Source organism: Orcinus orca, chromosome 6 (assembly GCF_937001465.1).
Source record: "Orcinus orca chromosome 6, mOrcOrc1.1, whole genome shotgun sequence".
Taxonomy (NCBI): domain Eukaryota; kingdom Metazoa; phylum Chordata; class Mammalia; order Artiodactyla; family Delphinidae; genus Orcinus; species Orcinus orca.
In genome coordinates, this window is record NC_064564.1 from 80147306 (window position 1) to 80166155 (window position 18850).

Here is an 18850-nt window from a genome sequence, read left to right on the forward strand (position 1 = left end):
TATTACTGGCCGTTTTATCGATTATACCTCTCTGTTCCTTCTAGTGTTTTCATGAATCTTTAGGATTTTTACTTTCAGAGAAAGAGGAAAATGAATTATTTCACTTCGGTAAATATTTTATTAAAGAGTAAGGATGGTTGGAGATATCTATTATAAAGATTTTGGGGATTGCTTCTGAAGCCCTTGTTTTGAAACAGACTCTTAAAAAAAAATCAAGGTATATAGTTTAATGATCAGAGTCCATTAAAAGTGTAAAATGCAGTGATCTGTCATTTGACAGTTTTCCTTGCATTATTAATAGGCATAAAATACACATTTCTATTAGGAAATCAAGGGTGAAAACACCGCATGTAGATAAACTAATTTAAAGCAGTTTCCTTTCCCATATCACCTCCCCCACTACCCCTACAGAGCTGGGAAGTGGAAATAGTGGCCACCCTAGTTAATCCCAGTAACTGTATATTTGGGGGCTTTTCAATGTAGTACCAGGTATGTCGAGGGGAATTGCATATATAACTGATGGCTTAGCTTTTTCTGTGTATTAAGCAGTATGATAGTTGAGCTTCGTACTCACTTCCAATCAGTAGAGAATGTTAGTACATTTCTCAGCTGGGATCAACCAAAACAAGTCTCTTCCCAGCCACAGAAAGGAGTACCTGTTTCACAGCACAGTCTCTGGCTCTTCATTCACTAAACCAAGTTGAAAAAAGTACAGAAGAGACCTATTTTAGACTCAATTTGAGTGTGTATGTACTAGAGTGTTCAAGTGTATTTAGTTGGGAATAATATTTACATTTTGGGGGTACTGTATAAGCACTTGTGTGTGTCCAGATGTGAGTGCCTTCATGCAGAGAGACTTCTGTGCTATTTAATTTTTCTGATATTACTAAAATTATTAAAATCAGATCTTGCTTATTCTCTTTAGAACTTAATCGTGGTCAGAGGGATTTTCCTATGCTGTCCATCCTAAGTTTTCAAAAGAAAAATAACTTAAACTTGTAGGTTTTAGTTTTCCTATTGCATTAAAAAAAAAAATACCTGAGGTCCTTAAACTTTACTGCTGGCAAGAGTTGTACATTTTTAATATCTTTTAAATATGCAGCCCTTAATGACAGGAATGAAATTAGCGCTTTTTTCACATTTACAGAAGAAATGTAAACGTTGAATTCTATATGTCCTTCTAGTGTCTTCTCTAACAGATACCAGGTGGAAACTTAGTAAGTACTTGCAGGCAATATTTTCAAAGCATGTCTTATGTAAGTGGCAGAGAAAAAGACAAAGAAAGCAGGTGAGATGGGTTGTGTTGTTTTGTTAGTATTTGCGGAAGATGTTGGGTCAACGTGCACCACTGATTTGAAAGTAAAATTTAAGTTGCTTCTATCAGTTGTAAGGGAGCATCTTTCATGGGGGCGCAGGGATGATCCCTGCAGTTGGATGTCCAGTTACTTCTCAGCACTGTAGAGACAGAGGTACCCTAGACATTTAGTCATCCACCACCCAAGAGCTTTTATTTGAAATATGGAGACCCCTGAATCCTGTTTTGCATGTAATTAAAGTTAGAGGACATGTTAGGAAAAGCTGTTCTTGACTGACTAGAAAACAAATAATTGTATTCTGTTTCTGATCTTCATTTATAGCACCAGCAACAAGTGGTGCAGGCTGTGGAACGGGCCAAGCAGGTGACCATGGCAGAACTGAACGCCATCATTGGGGTACGTGGCCTTTCCATTTTAGCTCTGATCATCGTAGTGTTTGTTATCAGCTCTCTCTTGCTCTCCTTTTAAATTTTGTTCAACCAAAGGGGCAAAAGGCAATAGAGGACCACAAAGTGAAATGAAGCACTTTGCCTTCAATCTCACATGAAGTTTGTCAGGAACTGTGGACATATTCTCACCAATTCAAGTTGACAGTGTTCCTGAAAAGTTTCCCCCTAAGGAGGCTGGGTAGTTCTTTTTCATAATACTTCTTTCCTTTGCAATCAGCCTCTGTTGCTAGCCTTTTGCCAGTAAAAAGACACACATTGCCCTGATGTTAAAATGACCTGATTTCTTTTATCTTTCCTCAAATATCGAGTATCTTAATACCATTTTTAGTGAAATAAAATGTACATTTTCACATCTCCCTGCTACTCTTCCTCCCCTGTGATGAGTGGTTCTTTAAGGACTAGTGTCCATTGGTAGTAGAAATAATAGATGAACCATACCTTTTTGCAAAATCAGCGGGCCAGTTGGAAAATCCTTCCTAGTACCATTAACGCTGCATAGAAATCCTGCTGGAATTCATAGGTTTGAGGAATCACTCCAACTCCACTTATATTTTTGTTCTTCCCGATTAAGGTAACCAGTAATAAAATAAGGTGCTAAAACTTAGAAATAATAAAGGCAAAAAATCTTAGCTGAGAAAAGCACAATATTCACATCTCTGTTTATGCAGCTGTTAGAAGCAGTTCCTTAGGTTATTCTAATGAAGACACTACAACTGTACTTTCCTCTTTCTGCCCCCTCCCAAATACTTGCTTTTGTGTATAGATTATACACAAAAGTCTTCTCCCTTTTTTCTTCCTCAGTGTATCAAACACACTTTGAAATGCTAATTATTCCATTTACTTTCATTAAAATTCAAATTGCTGAGTGAAGATGCAGATAAGGGTCGCCTGATAATCAATCTGAAGTGAAGATATTGCTTCAATTATGCCTCTGTCTTTTAACAAGGAAATCAGACCTCTGGGATGGCTGCCGATGGTGGTGGAGCAATAGTCTGATTGCAGCTTGTTTTTAATGGGCTATTTTGAGCTCTATTTTCTGTCCCTCTGACCACAAGAAAATACCAGTAGTAAATTAGAAGACATAATAAATGGAAAAGAGTAACCTTTATTTCCTCGGAAGTGTCCTTTGGCAAGAAGAGGCTGAATCAGAACAAGCCATGTAGAGACTCATTTGTTGTATATTTTCTGTGTTGAGGGGGTGGTAGAGAGATGAATACATTTCACAATTAGTTTTTATTTCCAAAAATTCCAGAAAACGGCAGTATAAAAGTTCCTTTTTTTAACGTTGAGAAAGCTTTAATTTTAAAGTTAGTGTATATGTATATACCAGCTGTGTTTGCTTGAAGCACATGTTGTATTCCTTTTGGGATATACTTCGATTACCAAATCTCCCAAGGTCACTGGGGATAGAACCTCCTTTTCTCACCCACTATGCAGTCTGCTGTCGAAGGAGAGAATACATGGGTGAGGACCTATAGAAGAGCTGCCTGGGTCATTTCTGGCTTGGTGTTTATTTTTGTATGAACTGCTAAAATACACGTAGCCGTCCTACCTTATGTCTGGTTGGCAGCCCTTTCTAGGAAAACAGAATGCTTTTATGTTTCTTTTTTGAGTCTTATTAGTTACTGTCGGTACAGTGGTGAGATTAATCTAAATCAGAAACACATTGTTTTGTGTTGGATGTTGCTTAAAAATATGAGGGAAGATGTAAAAGCAGAACAGTTCCCTTTCTTTGATCACGTCAAGTATATTTTTAATACTGTTTTATATCTATTTCATTTGCATACTTTGTTTTGAATGGGATGGCAGATGGCCTTTTCTCAGGGAGAAGATGATTTATTAGACTGTAGCCGAGTAACTGACAGACATATTGTGTATATATGGATTTAATTATTAAAACAAAGCTAATTTAATTTGGTGACCTAAAAACTTATTTGAAGAACTAACTCAGAGCTGCATGCTATCAAAGCAGCGTGTGCTGTAGTTGGTGGATCTGGTGGCAATTCCAAATTATTTGTATCTGAGCAGAAAATGGAATCAAAATCATATCATCTGACTGTTCTGCAAAACAGATTGCAGAAATAGAAAAAACAAACCCAGCAGTTTTAGGGAGCCACAAACCAAGTGAGGAGGAAAGAGCCCCATTACGCCGAACTCGCTTGATGCATTTCTGTGGCTGCTGTTCTCTGTCTTTGTCTGTTTCAGCCCTGCTTAGTGCCTTGTGTCCAGTAGTTTTCAGTTGTAACATTGTGGAACTTTAAATGCACCTGCTGTTCTGTGTCTGGTTAGGCATGGCTGTGTTGTGAGGTGGTGGTATTTTGACCTGCTACCAAAAGTGATGAGAGGTCAATTTTAGATTTTTGTGACTTGATTTTTAGGTAGTCGTCAGTGATTTTCTGCACCCAGGGAATGAAAGTTTTCCTCCTGAGAGGCAAAGACCCACCTAAGCCCCTGCAGACCTTCATTTATTTCTCACTGCCTATGTGTCTGTTTTATATGTTATGCACACCATCCAGACAAGCACAAATGTTCCCAAATTTAATGAAATCTGATGAAGCACCTTTTTTAACTCTGCAGTATTATTCTACCTTCATTGGTAAATGAGCCAAACCAGTGATCCATGCAGTTTAAATGCAAAAAGCTGAAGTGAGCCCGAAACCTGGAGAGGCGGCTTGTTCTCTTGACAGTAAGCTAGTTGTGTTTAATGGAATGAAACACAGTTATAATGATTTCTTTCACAGGTCATGTTCAGTTTAAAACTGTTGATAGATAGAAATAAGTTAAATATCATTTATCTTTTCTTTATAGGGGAAAAAACCCAGGAAAATGCCTGTGTTGTTTTCTATAGTTAATATTTTGTTTTGAATTGTTCGTATTTCACATTTCCTTGAAGCTTTCCCGGAGTTCCCTCAAATGGGCTGTGGGAATGTTATGCATCTAGTTAGATCTTGTCATGTGTCCTGCTAGCCACTGTGTTTTTAAATTAGATTCTCTATAAGATCACACTGTTGGAACAACATACAAATTGTAGTTTTAAATCAGTAATATGATCTAATTAGAAATGATGTTTTCATTTCCTGTATTACTAAATTGAGTCATCTGACTATCTTAAAATGCTTTTTAAATCCATTACACTATATAATCAGCACATGCTGTGTGAATGTGGTTATGTTTAATAAAGGAGGCTAAGTTGGAACCTCATGAGAATTTCACCAAAGAAACTCCCATTAAGAAAAAAGTTCTGTTAGTACAAACATTGGAAAAGAAAATGTTTGGCTTGTAAACATAGAAAATGGGGTTCCTTTGGATTCCTTCCCCCTCTTTTTTAACCTCTTTGAGGAAAGAAATGATAGAAATGTGCATTTTTTAAAAAAGTACACCCCCTTAAAAAATCCTTAAGAACAGGTATGCCATGGTGGTGTAGGAAAATGCAGTTTAGCACAAGAAATGCTGAACCTCAATTTTTAGCAGTGACATTTTAATGATAGGGAGTCTGCAAAATTATTTGCCATCAATTGTAAAGGCAATAACAAGCCTTGGTGGTTTTTCACACTCTCTGTGTTAAGTGCTTTCAGAATGACAGCGTAAACTGTGTTAGAGAACTCCAAGGAAGTAAAACTGATTAAAATGTTCATGCTTGAATGGTGCTGATGGAATAGTTCATTTGGACTTTCTCTACCTCCTGCAGCTCAAGCTGAAATATTAAAATTCAGTGGATTTAAATCTCTCTCCTCTCAGCTCAGGAAAAAAACATTACATTTTAATAGGTTTTAAACCCATAATTCATTGGTTTGGAGCAGCGCTATTAAATCTATTTAAATATTACTTGTATTACTAAGGCAGTGATTTAAATGACTGTGCCTTTACCAGTCTATGTGTTTGAGTTAGTTTAAAAAAAGAAAGACAATACACTTGGGGTTTTTTTCCTTCCTCTTAGCATTTTGTTTTATCGTCCTTGTCCTGTGATTGGCCCTTAAATTGTGTGTGTGTGTGTGTGTGTGTGTGTGTGTGTGTGTGTGTGTACACATATATGCATTTTAGATTGGCATTCTGGCACAGGGTCTTGCAGTATGACAGTTTTTAAATGGTACATCCTTCTTTTTCCATTATAGATTTAAAAACAGCTATTTTAAGTTTCAGAGGCATTTAGATCCACCATTGTGATAATTTCCCTTGTTGTCTTTATAAACTAATTAGGCAAAAAAGCTGAAAGATATATAAATATGTGTATATATTAAAACGTGTGTGTGTGTATGTGTTTTCCCCGCCATTACATCACAGCCTCTAATGGCACAAAGTTTGAAATAAAATTAAAAATAGAACTTCACTTTTTTGACAAAAGCAAAAATGTGTGAAGTATCTGAGAGCCACATTTTACCTCTTCTGTGTTTGCTAATAAAGGGCTTTCCAGAGGTATTCTTAATTTTGCAGTAGTTGTACTCTTCACCCTTTTTGGGCACAGATATCCTGCAGTGCAGAAACCGTATTGTCCTTCCTTGGCCCACCTCATACCCTCCTTATCTGCCTTTCTCTCTAGTCATTGCCACAACAACATGTTTTCTGTGGCTTGACAACACCTCCCCTCAGCTGCACTGGGAAGCTCTTTCATTTCCCCAGGGCTTTTTGTGGGGAGTCCACTCCTCACTTAGGCGTGTGCAGCGTAGAAGAGTGAGGGAGTTTCTCCTCACCATGGGGTAATCCTGGGCTTATATGTGAACAGTCAGTGGAACACTCCCCTCCTGCCCCTTTGGTGGGCAATTTTGAGATGCTTTCTGCATACAGTCCTTCACAGAGGGGTCCCAGCAGGATGGAGTTCAGTTGCCTGCAGTAGTGATCAACTACCTCGTTTTGAGTTTTTCCCTCCTTCCCTGATCACTTTCTTCAGGCCCCACTCCTGTTTTGGAATCATTTTTCCCGATTAACTGCAGCCAAGCCCCGTCCCTCCGCTTTCCTGGAGAATCTAAGATGCTCAGTATTTGACCTCATAGGCCTCAAGCTCTTTAAGGGGACTCTGGCGTAGGTAGGCAATTGAACTCACGTACTACAATCATAGTTTGTTGTGAGCTCTGTGCATAAAACATGTTCTTTAACGTCTCAGCTTTTACATTGTTTTTTAAATGACTACTCTTCAGTGAACTTACAGGTGAGCTTCTCTTTCTTGTTGTTCTGATTACTATCGGTATTTTCTAAATGTATATTATATGGAATAAACTAAAAAACAAGCTATAAAATAGATTTCTGTTATATCAGAGATTGTTATTCCAGCTTTGTTACTGTCTTTACTCAACAGTGTGCCTGGAGCTTAAAGACTTCATAAAATATGCTTGCCACTGACTACATGATGTACATAGATTGGTGGGATAAGGGTTGGAGGTGGAGGGTAGAGGCTGGTTTTCTGCAGTTGTAGGGCTCTGTTTACCTGCTCATCTAAGCCAAAGAAAGCAGTTTTAACGTCGTTCTACACATTCCTCTATCTTATATTGGTATGTGTGCCCCCTCACTTTTGGTTGGTTATTTATTTTTTTAACTTGTTCATTTACTGTGGATCGGGGACTGTGTTATTGAGCGATGTAGTCATAATCTAATCTTTGTGCTGTAATTTGATGAGGCTCTAAGAGGCAGTAATTTCCCTTCTCTCATATCTAAGACTCTCATATACTTAAGTAATTTTTAAACCCTGTCTCTACTTCAGAACTCCCTAAAAAACCTAGATAAAGAACAGGATTTCTAATCTGTGCTTACTTTGTACACTCTGTTAATTTGTTACAAAGCTTCTCTAGAAGAAATTTCTAGAAGCTAGTCAGTTTTGTTTGTTCTTAATTGTTGCTAACCTGAAGTGCTACTGTTTTGCTCCTGTTGAAGGGGGAGCCCTCTCTCCCTCCTTCCCCCTAATAAATGCGTTTCCATAGCTCCTGGTAGATTTAAGCGCACAGTGTTACAGGAGTTGCAGAATGTGTCTAGGCGGGTGCATCTGACCTAGCTTAAAGCACGTGGGCTTTGGGCTTCCACTAAGAAGAAAGTGGAGTTTCCCAGAGCTGTGCATCTGCATTTCATTCACACCAGTGCACAGCAGGCGGAGCCTGTGTAGGGGTCCAGAGGACTGGTTGGGAAGTGTTACACAGAAAAGCAGGTTTCACTCAAGGCAGCTTGCAAGTTTGCACGTTGTTATCCCTTTTTTATTGGTTAGTGTGGTGTTTTTTTGTTTTTTTTTTTATTTGTTCCCATTTTGCTTCCCCCTTTCTAGTTCTCTTACTGACTTCTTCCCAGTAATGTTTCTACAAGCAACATCAACAACTCCCATCTAGCCAGACCTTTTCCCGCGTGGACCCAGCCTGCCTTGTGTCCCTCAAAGCTGGGAGAGAGGAGGCAGGCTCCCCCCAGACAGGCAATTAAAGGATTGATGACTTAGGCTAAGTTTTAAGGACTATTGGTGTGTGTTTTCCTCAAAGCTCCCTAGCATATCATTCTCCCTAAAAATGCATTTGTGACCTTATCTCCTAAGGACTTTTGTGAAAAGGTTAGAACCTTTTATAGAACACTAAGAATAATTTAATGATTACATCTACTCATTCATTCATTCATTCATTCATTGCAGCCCATTAAAGGGGCACATTTAAATATTTTTTAATGTTTTCTGAAACATATTCTGAAATGATCCTCAGATTACATTTAAATCATCTTACTAAGGTTTTGGTGTTTGCAAGCTTTCTGATTTTACATTTTACTACACATAAATCAACCTTAATTAGCACATTTTAATTTCAATAAAACTTCAGTGTCCAAGGATAGCAGAATAAGGAGAAACAGGTAATAGAAAATGTGGTAAAAATGAGGCTGCATGCATTTCTAAATTTGTATTTTTTTTATTTGGAATTGGGAGCAATACATATTCATTATTAATATTCTGTATATTTTTAAAGATTTATCAAGGTATAATTTACATAAAGTAGAATTTACTCTTTCTAGCTCATAGTTCTGTGAGTTTGACAACCCAATATAGTCATGTGACTGCCACCACTGTCAAGGTACAGACTTTTTCTCTCCTGCCTTGCCCTGCCTCCCCAAATTCCTTTGTTCTTTGTAGTCAGTCCTTTTCCCTACCCCACTCCCTGGCAACTGCCCATGCTGTTTTTTCTCCCAAAGTGAGCCTTTTTGAGAATGTCATATAAATATATATATATGTAGCCTTTTGAGTTTTCATCTTCAGTTAGCATAGTGCATTTGAGGTTTGTCTATGTGGTTGCCTGTATCAGCAGTCAGTTCCTTTGTGTAGCTGAATAATATTCCAGTATGGATATACCGGCTTATTTAGCCATTCACCCCTTGAAGGACAGTTGGGTTGTCTCCAGGTTTTGGTGTTTGTGAATAAAGCCTGAGTAAATATTAACATACAGCTTTTTGTAAATTTTGTAAGTTTTTCCCTAGAAGTGGGATTGCTGAGTTATATGGTTAGTGTATGTTTAAAGTAACTGACACACTGTTTCCCAAAATGACCATACTGTTTTTCAGTCTTCACTAATATGTATGAGAGAACCTTTGTTCCACATCCTCACTAGCACTTGGAATGATAGGTTTTGGGAGTTTTTAGTCATTTCTGATACGTGAATAGTGGTACTTGTGTTTTTGTGCATTTCCATAAGAGCGAGTGATGTTGAGTGTCTTTTTATGTGCTTATTTGCCATCTCTATATCTTCTTCGGTAAGTATCTGCTCAAATCTTGCCTATTTTTCTTGAGTCAGTTATTTTATTTTTATCAAGTATTTTGAAATTTTAAAAAAATATTCTGGACATATGTACTTTATTTTGCAAATATTTTCTCCCAATCTGTAGTCATCCTTTAATTTTTTTTGATAATGTCTTTTGACGAGCAGAAGTTTTGAACATTGATGAAATCTAATTTATGAATTTTTTTTCTTTAGAGTCCTAACTTTTGACTCCTGTTGGTTCTCAGTAATCTCTGCCTCACCCACAACCACAAATATTTTCTGTTAGGTTTTATTCTAAAAGTTTTATGTTTAGACCCATGATCCAGTTTGAGTTAATTTTTGTTTATGGTGTGAGATACGGGGATATGGGTTGAGTTTCTTTTCTTTTTCTTTCCTTCCCCGCCCCCCCCCCCCCCAGATGGACATTCAGTTCAGTTGTTCCAGCACCGTTTGTTGAAAAGACTGTCTTTTCTCCATTCAGTTGCTGTGCATCATTGTCGAAAATCTATTGACTATATTGTGTGGGGTCCCTTTTCTGGACTTTATTTTGTTCCATTAAACTGGTGTCTGGTTTTTTGCCAATGACACGCTGTCTTGATTTTTGTAGCTTTCATTATTGCTATTCCCCATTCCATTTTGCAGGTTTTTTTGTTTGTTTTGTTTGTTTGTTTTTCTTTTCTTGGTTGCCTTCTTTCCAGTACCCCTCAGAACTCAGGTCCTTAACTGTCAGTATCCAAGAGATTGGCTGATGGATGAAGGGGAAGAATCCAAGCTCAATAGAACAACTTTCTCTCATTTAAAAAATGGTGTCTGTTCTGCCTCTAGACTGTTCTCTCAAGGGTGACTGCTTCTGCCATCTCCCCCTGGTCCCGGGTACTCCTTCTGCTAGTCTCCAGCGGCTTCCTCCTGGTAGAGTTTCTTGTTTGCACATTTGTCTTTCTGTTCTTCATTCTGTACACAGCAGCCAGAATGATCTTCTTCTAAAATATAAATTGGATCTTTTGCTCCCCAGCTTAAAGCCTGTCTCTGATGGCTGCCCATTTTGCTTAGAATGAAGTCTGAATTTCTTACCATGGCCCACAAGTCTCTGTGTGTGCTGACCCTTCACCCACCTCTCTGATTTCACATATCCCTCACTCGATTCATGTGACTTTTAGCCACGTTGGTCTCTTTCTTCTGTCCCTGGATATCCCAGGCATCTTCTTGACTGAGGGATTGTGCACCAGCTCTTCTACCTTCTAGAACCCCCATCCTCCATGTCTTGTCATGGTCTTCCTCATGCTCCTCCTTAAAATCTCAGCTCACTGTTTACAGTAGCCAGGACATGGAAGCAACCTAAGTGTCCATCGACAAATGAATGGATAAAGAAGATGTGGCACATATGTACAATGGAATATTACTCAGCCATAAAAAGAAACGAAATTGAATTATAATTAGGTAGGTGGACCTAGAGACTGTCATACAGAGTGAAGTAAGTCAGAAAGAGAAAAACAAATACCTATGCTAACACATATATATGGAATCTTAAAAAAAAAAAAAAAGGTTCTGAAGAACCTAGGGGCAGGACAGGAATAAAGACACAGACATAGAGAATGGGCTTGAGGACACGGGGAGAGGGAAGGGCAAGCTGGGACGAAGTAAGAGAGTGGCATGGACGTATATGCACTACCAAATGTAAAATAGCTAGCTAGTGGGAAGCAGCCCTCAGCTCAGTGCTTTGTGTCTACCTAGAGGGGTGGGATAGGGAGGGTGGGAGGGAGATGCAAGAGGGAGGGGATATGGGGATATATGTATACGTATAGCTGATTCACTTTGTTATAAAGCAGAAACTAACACACCATTGTAAAGCAATTATACTCCAACAAAGATGTTAAAAAATTAAAATCTCAGCTCAGATACTATCTCCTGAGAAAGGACTTCCCTGGTGGCAGATTTTAGTAGCTCTTTCACCGAGTTCATTCTCTGTGCAGTAGCCTGTTTTATTTTCCTCAGAGCATTTACCATTTACTTGTTTATGTGTGTGTTAATTTCCTTTCACTAGCAGGTGGGATCTTGTTCCCTTTTATAGCTGTGGTGCCTAGAACAATATGTAGCTCATCATTTTCAATAAATACTTGTATAATAAATACTCAGTAACTGTTCAATAAACATGCAGTAATTTATTATATTTAATAAATATTTGTTAAATGAACAAATATTCTATTTTGACCTATTTTTGCATTTTGATTTTTTTGTCCCACAATTTTGAGCCAAGGTTGAGAGGAAGGAAGCGTGGACTGGTAGGAAATACATACACAATCCTGGGTGTCACTTGTAGTATGATCTTAGGAATTTCATTTAAAAGTTTTTTCACCTGTAGAATGCAGGACTGGAGCTGATAGCCACTAAAGTGCTATCCAGTTTTCTAATATTGTATGGGTCGTAAGCCTGTTTGTTTTGATGACTCTGGAATTTTTATTTTAAAACTTGGGGGCCTTTTGTGTCACAGTTACTTCTCTAGATTTACATCCCTAGCCTTATATTCTTTTCCCTAAGGGAGTAATTAAAAATAGCAAGCATTTATCTACTATTTGCTTTGTGTTAGTACTGTGCTTAGCATTTGTAGACATTATTTTGTTTAAACTTCATATCAACCCCATGAGGAAGGGAGTATTATTGTCCCAGCTTTACCAATAATGAAACCAAGCCTCTGAAGGGGTAAGTAGTTTTCTGAAGGCCACACAGGGAGGAAGTGAACCAAACTTAGACCGACTTCAGAGCTCACACATTTAACCATTCTGTTACACTTGTTCCTTATTTGTTCCCTTGACTCTGTTCTTTCTTTTACACTGGGATCAATAGGCCGTTTATCCTGAGATCCATTATAGTACTGTCCAGTGTTTAGGGTCCAGAGCTCAATAAGGGAGGTGAAATTGGGTATGCCTGATGCACATAGTAATTGGTTAGCCTAAGCTGAAGTGTATACTAGCTCCACCTATCAGTTGGATACTCCTGACTCCTACTGTGTTTCTTCGTGCTTTTTGTAACTTACTGTCATATGTAAGAATCAAAAGTTGTCATAAACACCAGTACCAAGACAGGTATTTTTAACCTAGGTCCTTGGATCCTCTTGGGTTTCATGCTTGGGTATCAGGCTGTCCATTAGCTCCCTGAAATGTTGGCAGAATTGTGTGTGTTGGGGGTGTGTGGAGGATGTACCTTGTCCAGAGAAGAAATTCTGGTCTTAGGTCTCATGACAAAAAATGTTTGAGCCTGCACCTTACCAAGAATCGAACTGCACAAGATCCTGACATAGTACGATACTTGTTGGAATGTGTGTAGACAGAAGGCAGTTGTCTATAGCATTATAGGGAGACATTGCTGCTTGTTCAGAGACCTGGAAATCAGAAGTTTACACTGAATTTGTTTCTAAATAGTGCCCCGGGGATGAGGGAGTTTCTTGAACTATGGGTGGGTTAAGAAAAACAACAACAACAAAAAACTGCATTATGTTGATACTCTCATAGGTATTACGGAAAATAAGTTAACCACATTAAACATTTAATCTTGAACAACTAATGATAATGATTGCTTGGAATATTTTTTGTATTAAGAGTTATTAACTGGAGCTAGCAGCTGCCTTCGCATAGTTGTATCAAAAGAAAATACAGGCAAGTAAGTATTTCAGAATACTTTTATTAGTCTCCTGTTCATACGTGTACCTTTTAAAGGCCTGGGGCACAATGATGACTAAGAACTGGTCCCTGCCTCTTGGTCCCTGTGTTCATGATTTCGTGGGAGAGGTAGATCCATAGATGGATGAATCGTGTTTTTACAAAGTTATGAACCAAGTACATGGGGACACTGGATGGGGTAGCAGTGACCCATTGAAAGCAAAAGCCTGAGGCTAAGCTAATTATAGGCAGTAGTGGGTGAGGGAGAGGGATAACTGCTGGAGGACCACACAAAGGGCGGGGACCAGTAAGGGGGGACATAAAGCACAGGGATTGCCAGTACATTTGGGGGAGTCCTATTTTTGAAATTATCTTATTCTCTTAGGATAACCTGTACTTTTTCTTCGTTTCTCCATCTTGAGAAAATTTCGTCCATCCTACTTGTGAATAACACTACTTCATGGGATATATTAATATTGCAAACTTAAATAATGCTGTTGACCTAATAAGCAAGAGCTAGAGCTAACCCCGTCCCCCAAACCTTTAAGTAAAACTTAATGGCACATTTTTTTTTTTTTTTTTTTTTGCAGTATGCGGGCCTCTCACTGTTGCAGCCTCTCCCGCTGCGGAGCACAGGCTCCGGACGCACAGGCTCAGCGGCCATGGCTCACGGGCCCAGCCGCTCCGTGGCATGTGGGATCTTCCCAGACCGGGGCACGAACCCGTGTCCCCTGTATCGGCAGGCGGACTCTCAACCACTGCGCCACCAGGGAAGCCCGAGGGCACATTCTTAAATCCTTTTTAAGGCAGCTCCGTGGCTATTCTGCCTTTGTGATTCTCATGCATTTTTTTCTCCTTGGTAGATTCCATTAAAGGGGGAGAGTTTATCTTGGTGCTCAGGTTGTCTTCTGTGACTAACAGGGACAGTGCCACACTGATCCCAAAGCAAAGTGGCAGTCGTGTATTTTTTTTTATTTTCCCAGATGTTTCTGGGTTGATCAAAGCAATTTATAGACACAGCTCTGTATAAGTTAATATCTGGGAAAAGAAACTGTTGAAGGCAGGAGAACAATATAAGCTGCTGTCTACCTGGATTGAAAACTCAGAGGTTGTTTTGGGGTTCCTTTCAGCTCATATCCTCAGATGGCCTACGAGCAAAGATAATGTCAGGGCAGGCTTTGTTGGTTGTTTCTTGCAGGCTGAACCTACCTCCTACTATGGCTAAAACATCCAGGTGCTCAGTCCAGCCTTCCTCACAGATGCGCTGTGGGCATATGACCCTGTCCAGGTCAAGGAGATATAAAGAAATGCCTTTTTCTCTTTAACGAAAGACCCATAAAGAGAAAATTGCCCTCTTTCCGTGCTTGACCATGGTTGTGTGAGGATGAGTTAATGTTCAGTTCGGCAGCAGCCATCCTGGGGGACATGGGATATGAGAGAGGTCAGGAAAACCAGAGATGCTGACCCAGAGCCTTGATACTGCCGTCATCCAACCAAGCCTGGACTTGTTATGTGAGTAATAAAAACCTCTATTATTTAGGCCACTTTTATTTGGGTATTCTGTAACTTGCAGAGGAACTGTCTTAAGTGATATATTGCTAAACCATGGTGACTCTCCATACATATCTCAAAATTAGAAACAACCTAACCTTTAACCAGTTGGGAGACTAGTTAAGTGAACTCTCATATCTATACAATGGCATGTATTGTACAGCCATTAGGAGTGATCTAGTCAAAGCATTAGTTAGGGGTATGGGAAAATGTTCTTTGATATGCTGAATAGGAAAGGAAGCATTTAACAAGATAGCATGATGTTATTTTTGTTTAAAAATGCTTATATATGCATTGAAAAAATGCTGGATGGGTTCATCAACATTATAGTTTTGTTTGGCTGGTAGGATTATGTGTGACTTTCAGTTTCTTTCCATTCTGCTTGTCTTCGTTATTGATAAAACTTTTCTAATCTTAAAACTATCAATGTGAACCTAAATCTGCTCTATAAAAATATTAATTAAAAAATTGTAGGGCCTTCCCTGGTGGCGCAGTGGTTGAGAGTCCACCTGCCGATGCAGGGGACACGGGTTCGTGCCCCGGTCCGGGAAGATCCCACGTGCCGTGGAGCGGCTGGGTCCGTGAGCCATGGCCGCTGAGCCTGCGCGTCCGGTAACTATCTCATGCAGAAGTCAGTCTGAAAAGTATAAAAAGACAGAACTTTAAAACTTTCAGAGAAGAAAAACAACCAAGAAGACTTTTTATCTTGGGGTAGAGAAGTATTTCTTAATGGGTCACAGAAAGCTCAAACCATAAGAAAAAGATATTACTCAGTTAAAATTAAAAGCATCTGTTCATCAGACGATATCTTAAAGAAAATGAAAAGATAAGCTAGAAACTGAGAGAAGATATTTGTTAACACATATAGCCAACAAATAATTATCCAGCTTTTACCAGTTTTGTACAAGCTAAAAGTTCAAACTTAACGACAACAAACTCACCACTGCCTAAAGCTCTCATTATTCTTAAGTGAAAGTGTAAAGCCCTTTCTGTCTGTGATCTGATTCCCATAATGTTGCATCTGACCCCACTTCCTCCTTGTTCACTGGGTTCCCACCAGACTTCTTTTTCTTCCTTGGTCACTGCAGGCTCCTTTCCCTATCTGGGCCTTTGCAACTGCTTTTCTCTCATTTCCGATTCTCTTCTCCCAGCTCTAGGTGCTCTCATTCTCATCCTTCAGGTCTTAGTTCAGAGGTCACTTCTTCAGAGGGGCTGTCTCTTGATTCTTATGAATGAACGATTACTTACCAATTGTGTTAAGGCCTCCCTAGTTAAGAAAGGTCCTGATGGGGCAGCAGGTACTTCACTGGGCTGGATGGTGAGGACTTGTGTTCCATTCTTGATGTGGATACAATTTCCCACTGACTTTTACCTTGGGCCTCACATGTGCAGGTGTTGGCCTGTAAAATTCTGCACCCAGTTCTAACGCGGTATATAGTTTGCCAGATCGCCAAGCAATTCTCTGACACCAGCTGCGTGTGTCATACAGTTCAACTGGAGATAGCATCAGATCCCACAGGTTAAGGGCTCAGCTCCACAAGAATGCCCCTCCTCCCTGCACTTCAGACACCATTCCCAAATACAGGTGTTATCATCTGTGTTTTTAACAACCTCCTTGAGTTTGATTAATTTGCTAGAGCAACTCACAGAACTCAGAGAAACATGTAACTTACCAAATTACCTGTTCTTTAATAAAAGGATGTAGCTCAGGGACAGTCACATGGAAGTCAGATCCATAGGGCAACGTATGGGGAAAGGGTGCAGAGCTTCCACACCCTCTCCAAGTGCACTACTCTCCCCAAATCTCCCTGTGTTCACCGACCTGCAAGCTTTCCAAACCCTGTCCTTTGGGTTGTTCTGGAGGTTTCCTTATATATGCATGATTGACTAAATCAGTGGCCATTGGTGATTGAACTCAACTCTCCAGCCACTCTCCCCTCCCTCCCTGAAGGTCTGGTGCGTGGGACTGAAAGGTCCAACATTCTGGTCATGTGGTTGGTTCTCCTAGCAACCGGCTCCCAACCACGAGTGCCCTCCGAAAGTCACGTCATTAACATAACAGAAGACACCTTTTATTGCTCTCTTCACTTAGGAAATTCCTAGAATTTTTGGAGCCCTGTGCCCAGAACTGTGAACTAAGACCAAATATATATTTCTTATTGTAAATCACAGTATCACAGCCTGGTTCAGTGTTTTTCAAATTGCAGTTCCTGAGATTCATGACTATGCAGTGAAATCAATAGTCAACATTTTTTATTTTAAAAAAGAAGAGAATAGAAAATATAAAAATGTGCCGCACATAGCATCTGGTATTTGTTAAACTTTTGTTTTATTTACGTGTCTATTCTATGCAGATATGCAACATGCACACACAGGAGTTGTGGTCAAAATGTTGGAAAGCAACTCATCTAGCTGTCATCTGAGGTTCATTCTACTTCTAAAGTTCTAAGGTCAGCTGCAGGGTTACTGAAGAATCTGAAGTAGACAGGCTTTTTAGATGCAGCTTTACTTTTAAAGAATACTGTGAAGTAACTAAAGAAAGCTTTTCTGAGCAGGATCCCTTAGCTTGGTAACTTTAATGACTACAACACAAAATAGAAGCCTTGGTTTCAGTAAGATAATGTGTTAAAATCTCTTCAAAAAACTCATTAAGTAGTTTAAACAAGCCTCCAGGAAAATGTATTTCTATTATTAATTTGCTTAGAAATACTTCTCCTAGTAAACTATGGACCAATTCAGAAAAAATTCTAATAGGATTTCTGATGGGAAAGTTAATATAATAACTCAGGGTTGGGGGACTTTTGTCCTTTCCTTTTCTTGCTGTTTTTACTTTGTGAGTTAAACTGCAAGTTAAGACAGTGGAATCCTTGGCACAGGACTCATGGAATTTGCTTCTTTGCTTGTTACCTGTCTTCCCCTTAAAGACCAGTCCAGAGATCTTGAGGACCATAGAGATCTGTGGTTTTAGTGTGAGAAACTTATCCTTGCAGTGATGATCTTTGTTGGGTTGCTATAAATGCTGGTCTTTCCCCTGCAGTAAATCTCATGTTTTAAGTCATCAGGAATGAATTACAGATAAGCTTAGGTTGTAAAGTTCCTTCCTTTGTTCTTTTTTATATTCTTGCTTCTTTCTATGGATTCACTTAACTTTTAGCTTTTGCTAGAGATATTTGATCAAAGTAAGAACTCCCAATCTTTTGTCTAGAAGGGCACATCCTATTTTCCCCACCTCTACAACTATAGGGAAGTGGTAAGAATAGTAAAACAAACACTGTGTACTTACCACCTAGATTCACCAGTTAATATTTTGTCACTTTTGCTTTGTAATGTGTATACATACATACAGACAGATACATACTTTGTGTGTGCCAAATTGTTGGAAAGTACGAGGCAGGGAGACATGATATTTCACCCCTTAATGTATCAGCGTGCATCTTCTATAAACAGTTTTCCAGTATAAGCATGATACAGTTAAGACCTCCATATATCCAGTGTATAGTTCATATTCGTATTTCTCTAGTTGTCCACAGAAAGTCCTTGATAGCTCGTCTTTCTTCGTAGCAGTTGTTGCCTAATCTGGTACTCACATTCAGGAGTGGCTTTGTGGGCTTCCCTGGTGGCGCAGTGATTGAGAGTCCGCCTGCCGATGCAGGGGACACGGGGTCGTGCCCCGGTCCAGGAAGATCCCACATGCCGCGGAGCGGCTGGGCCCGTGAGCCATGGCCGGCTGAGCCTGCGCGTCCGGAGCCTGTGCTCCGCAGCGGGAGAGGCCACAACAGTGAGAGGCCTGCGTACCACAAAAAAAAAAAAAAAAAAAAAAAAAAAGAGTGGCTTTGTTGTGCCGTCTCTTCAGTCTTCCCTCACACCCCCAAGAAACAGTCCCCAAGCGATTTCGCTTTATGACTTTGGCATTTTGAAGATTCCAGGCCAGCCTGGTGGACTGCCCTACAACCTGGACTCATCTGATTGTTTTCTGATGTTTAGATTCAGGTTAAGTATTTTTAGTAAAAACACTACCTTGGTGATATTGTGTACCTGGGTGATGCTGTGTATTTCCCAGTTGTATCACATTGTTGGTGAAGCTAGTAACCTGGGATGATACTTTGACATGTGAATAACCTGTTCCCCAACAACATTTTACCCAGTGGTTTTAGTATCTGTTGATGCTGTTAATA

The 18850-nt window shown here is 39.5% G+C and overlaps 1 protein-coding gene across 10 annotated transcripts in view; it reads left to right on the top strand.

Annotated features, from left to right (window-relative positions):
* Nucleotides 1-18850, top strand: part of TLE4 (TLE family member 4, transcriptional corepressor) — a 155360-nt gene that overhangs the window by 49290 nt on the left and 87220 nt on the right. For 7 of the 10 annotated variants that reach the window (XM_049711645.1, XM_049711646.1, XM_049711649.1 and 4 more), the window contains one exon: nucleotides 1638-1712. The exons of the other annotated variants lie outside the window; for them this stretch is intronic. In XM_049711645.1, coding sequence (XP_049567602.1) covers nucleotides 1638-1712 — 75 coding nt within the window. The remainder of the gene's footprint in view (nucleotides 1-1637; nucleotides 1713-18850) is intronic. 10 annotated transcript variants of the gene reach the window in all.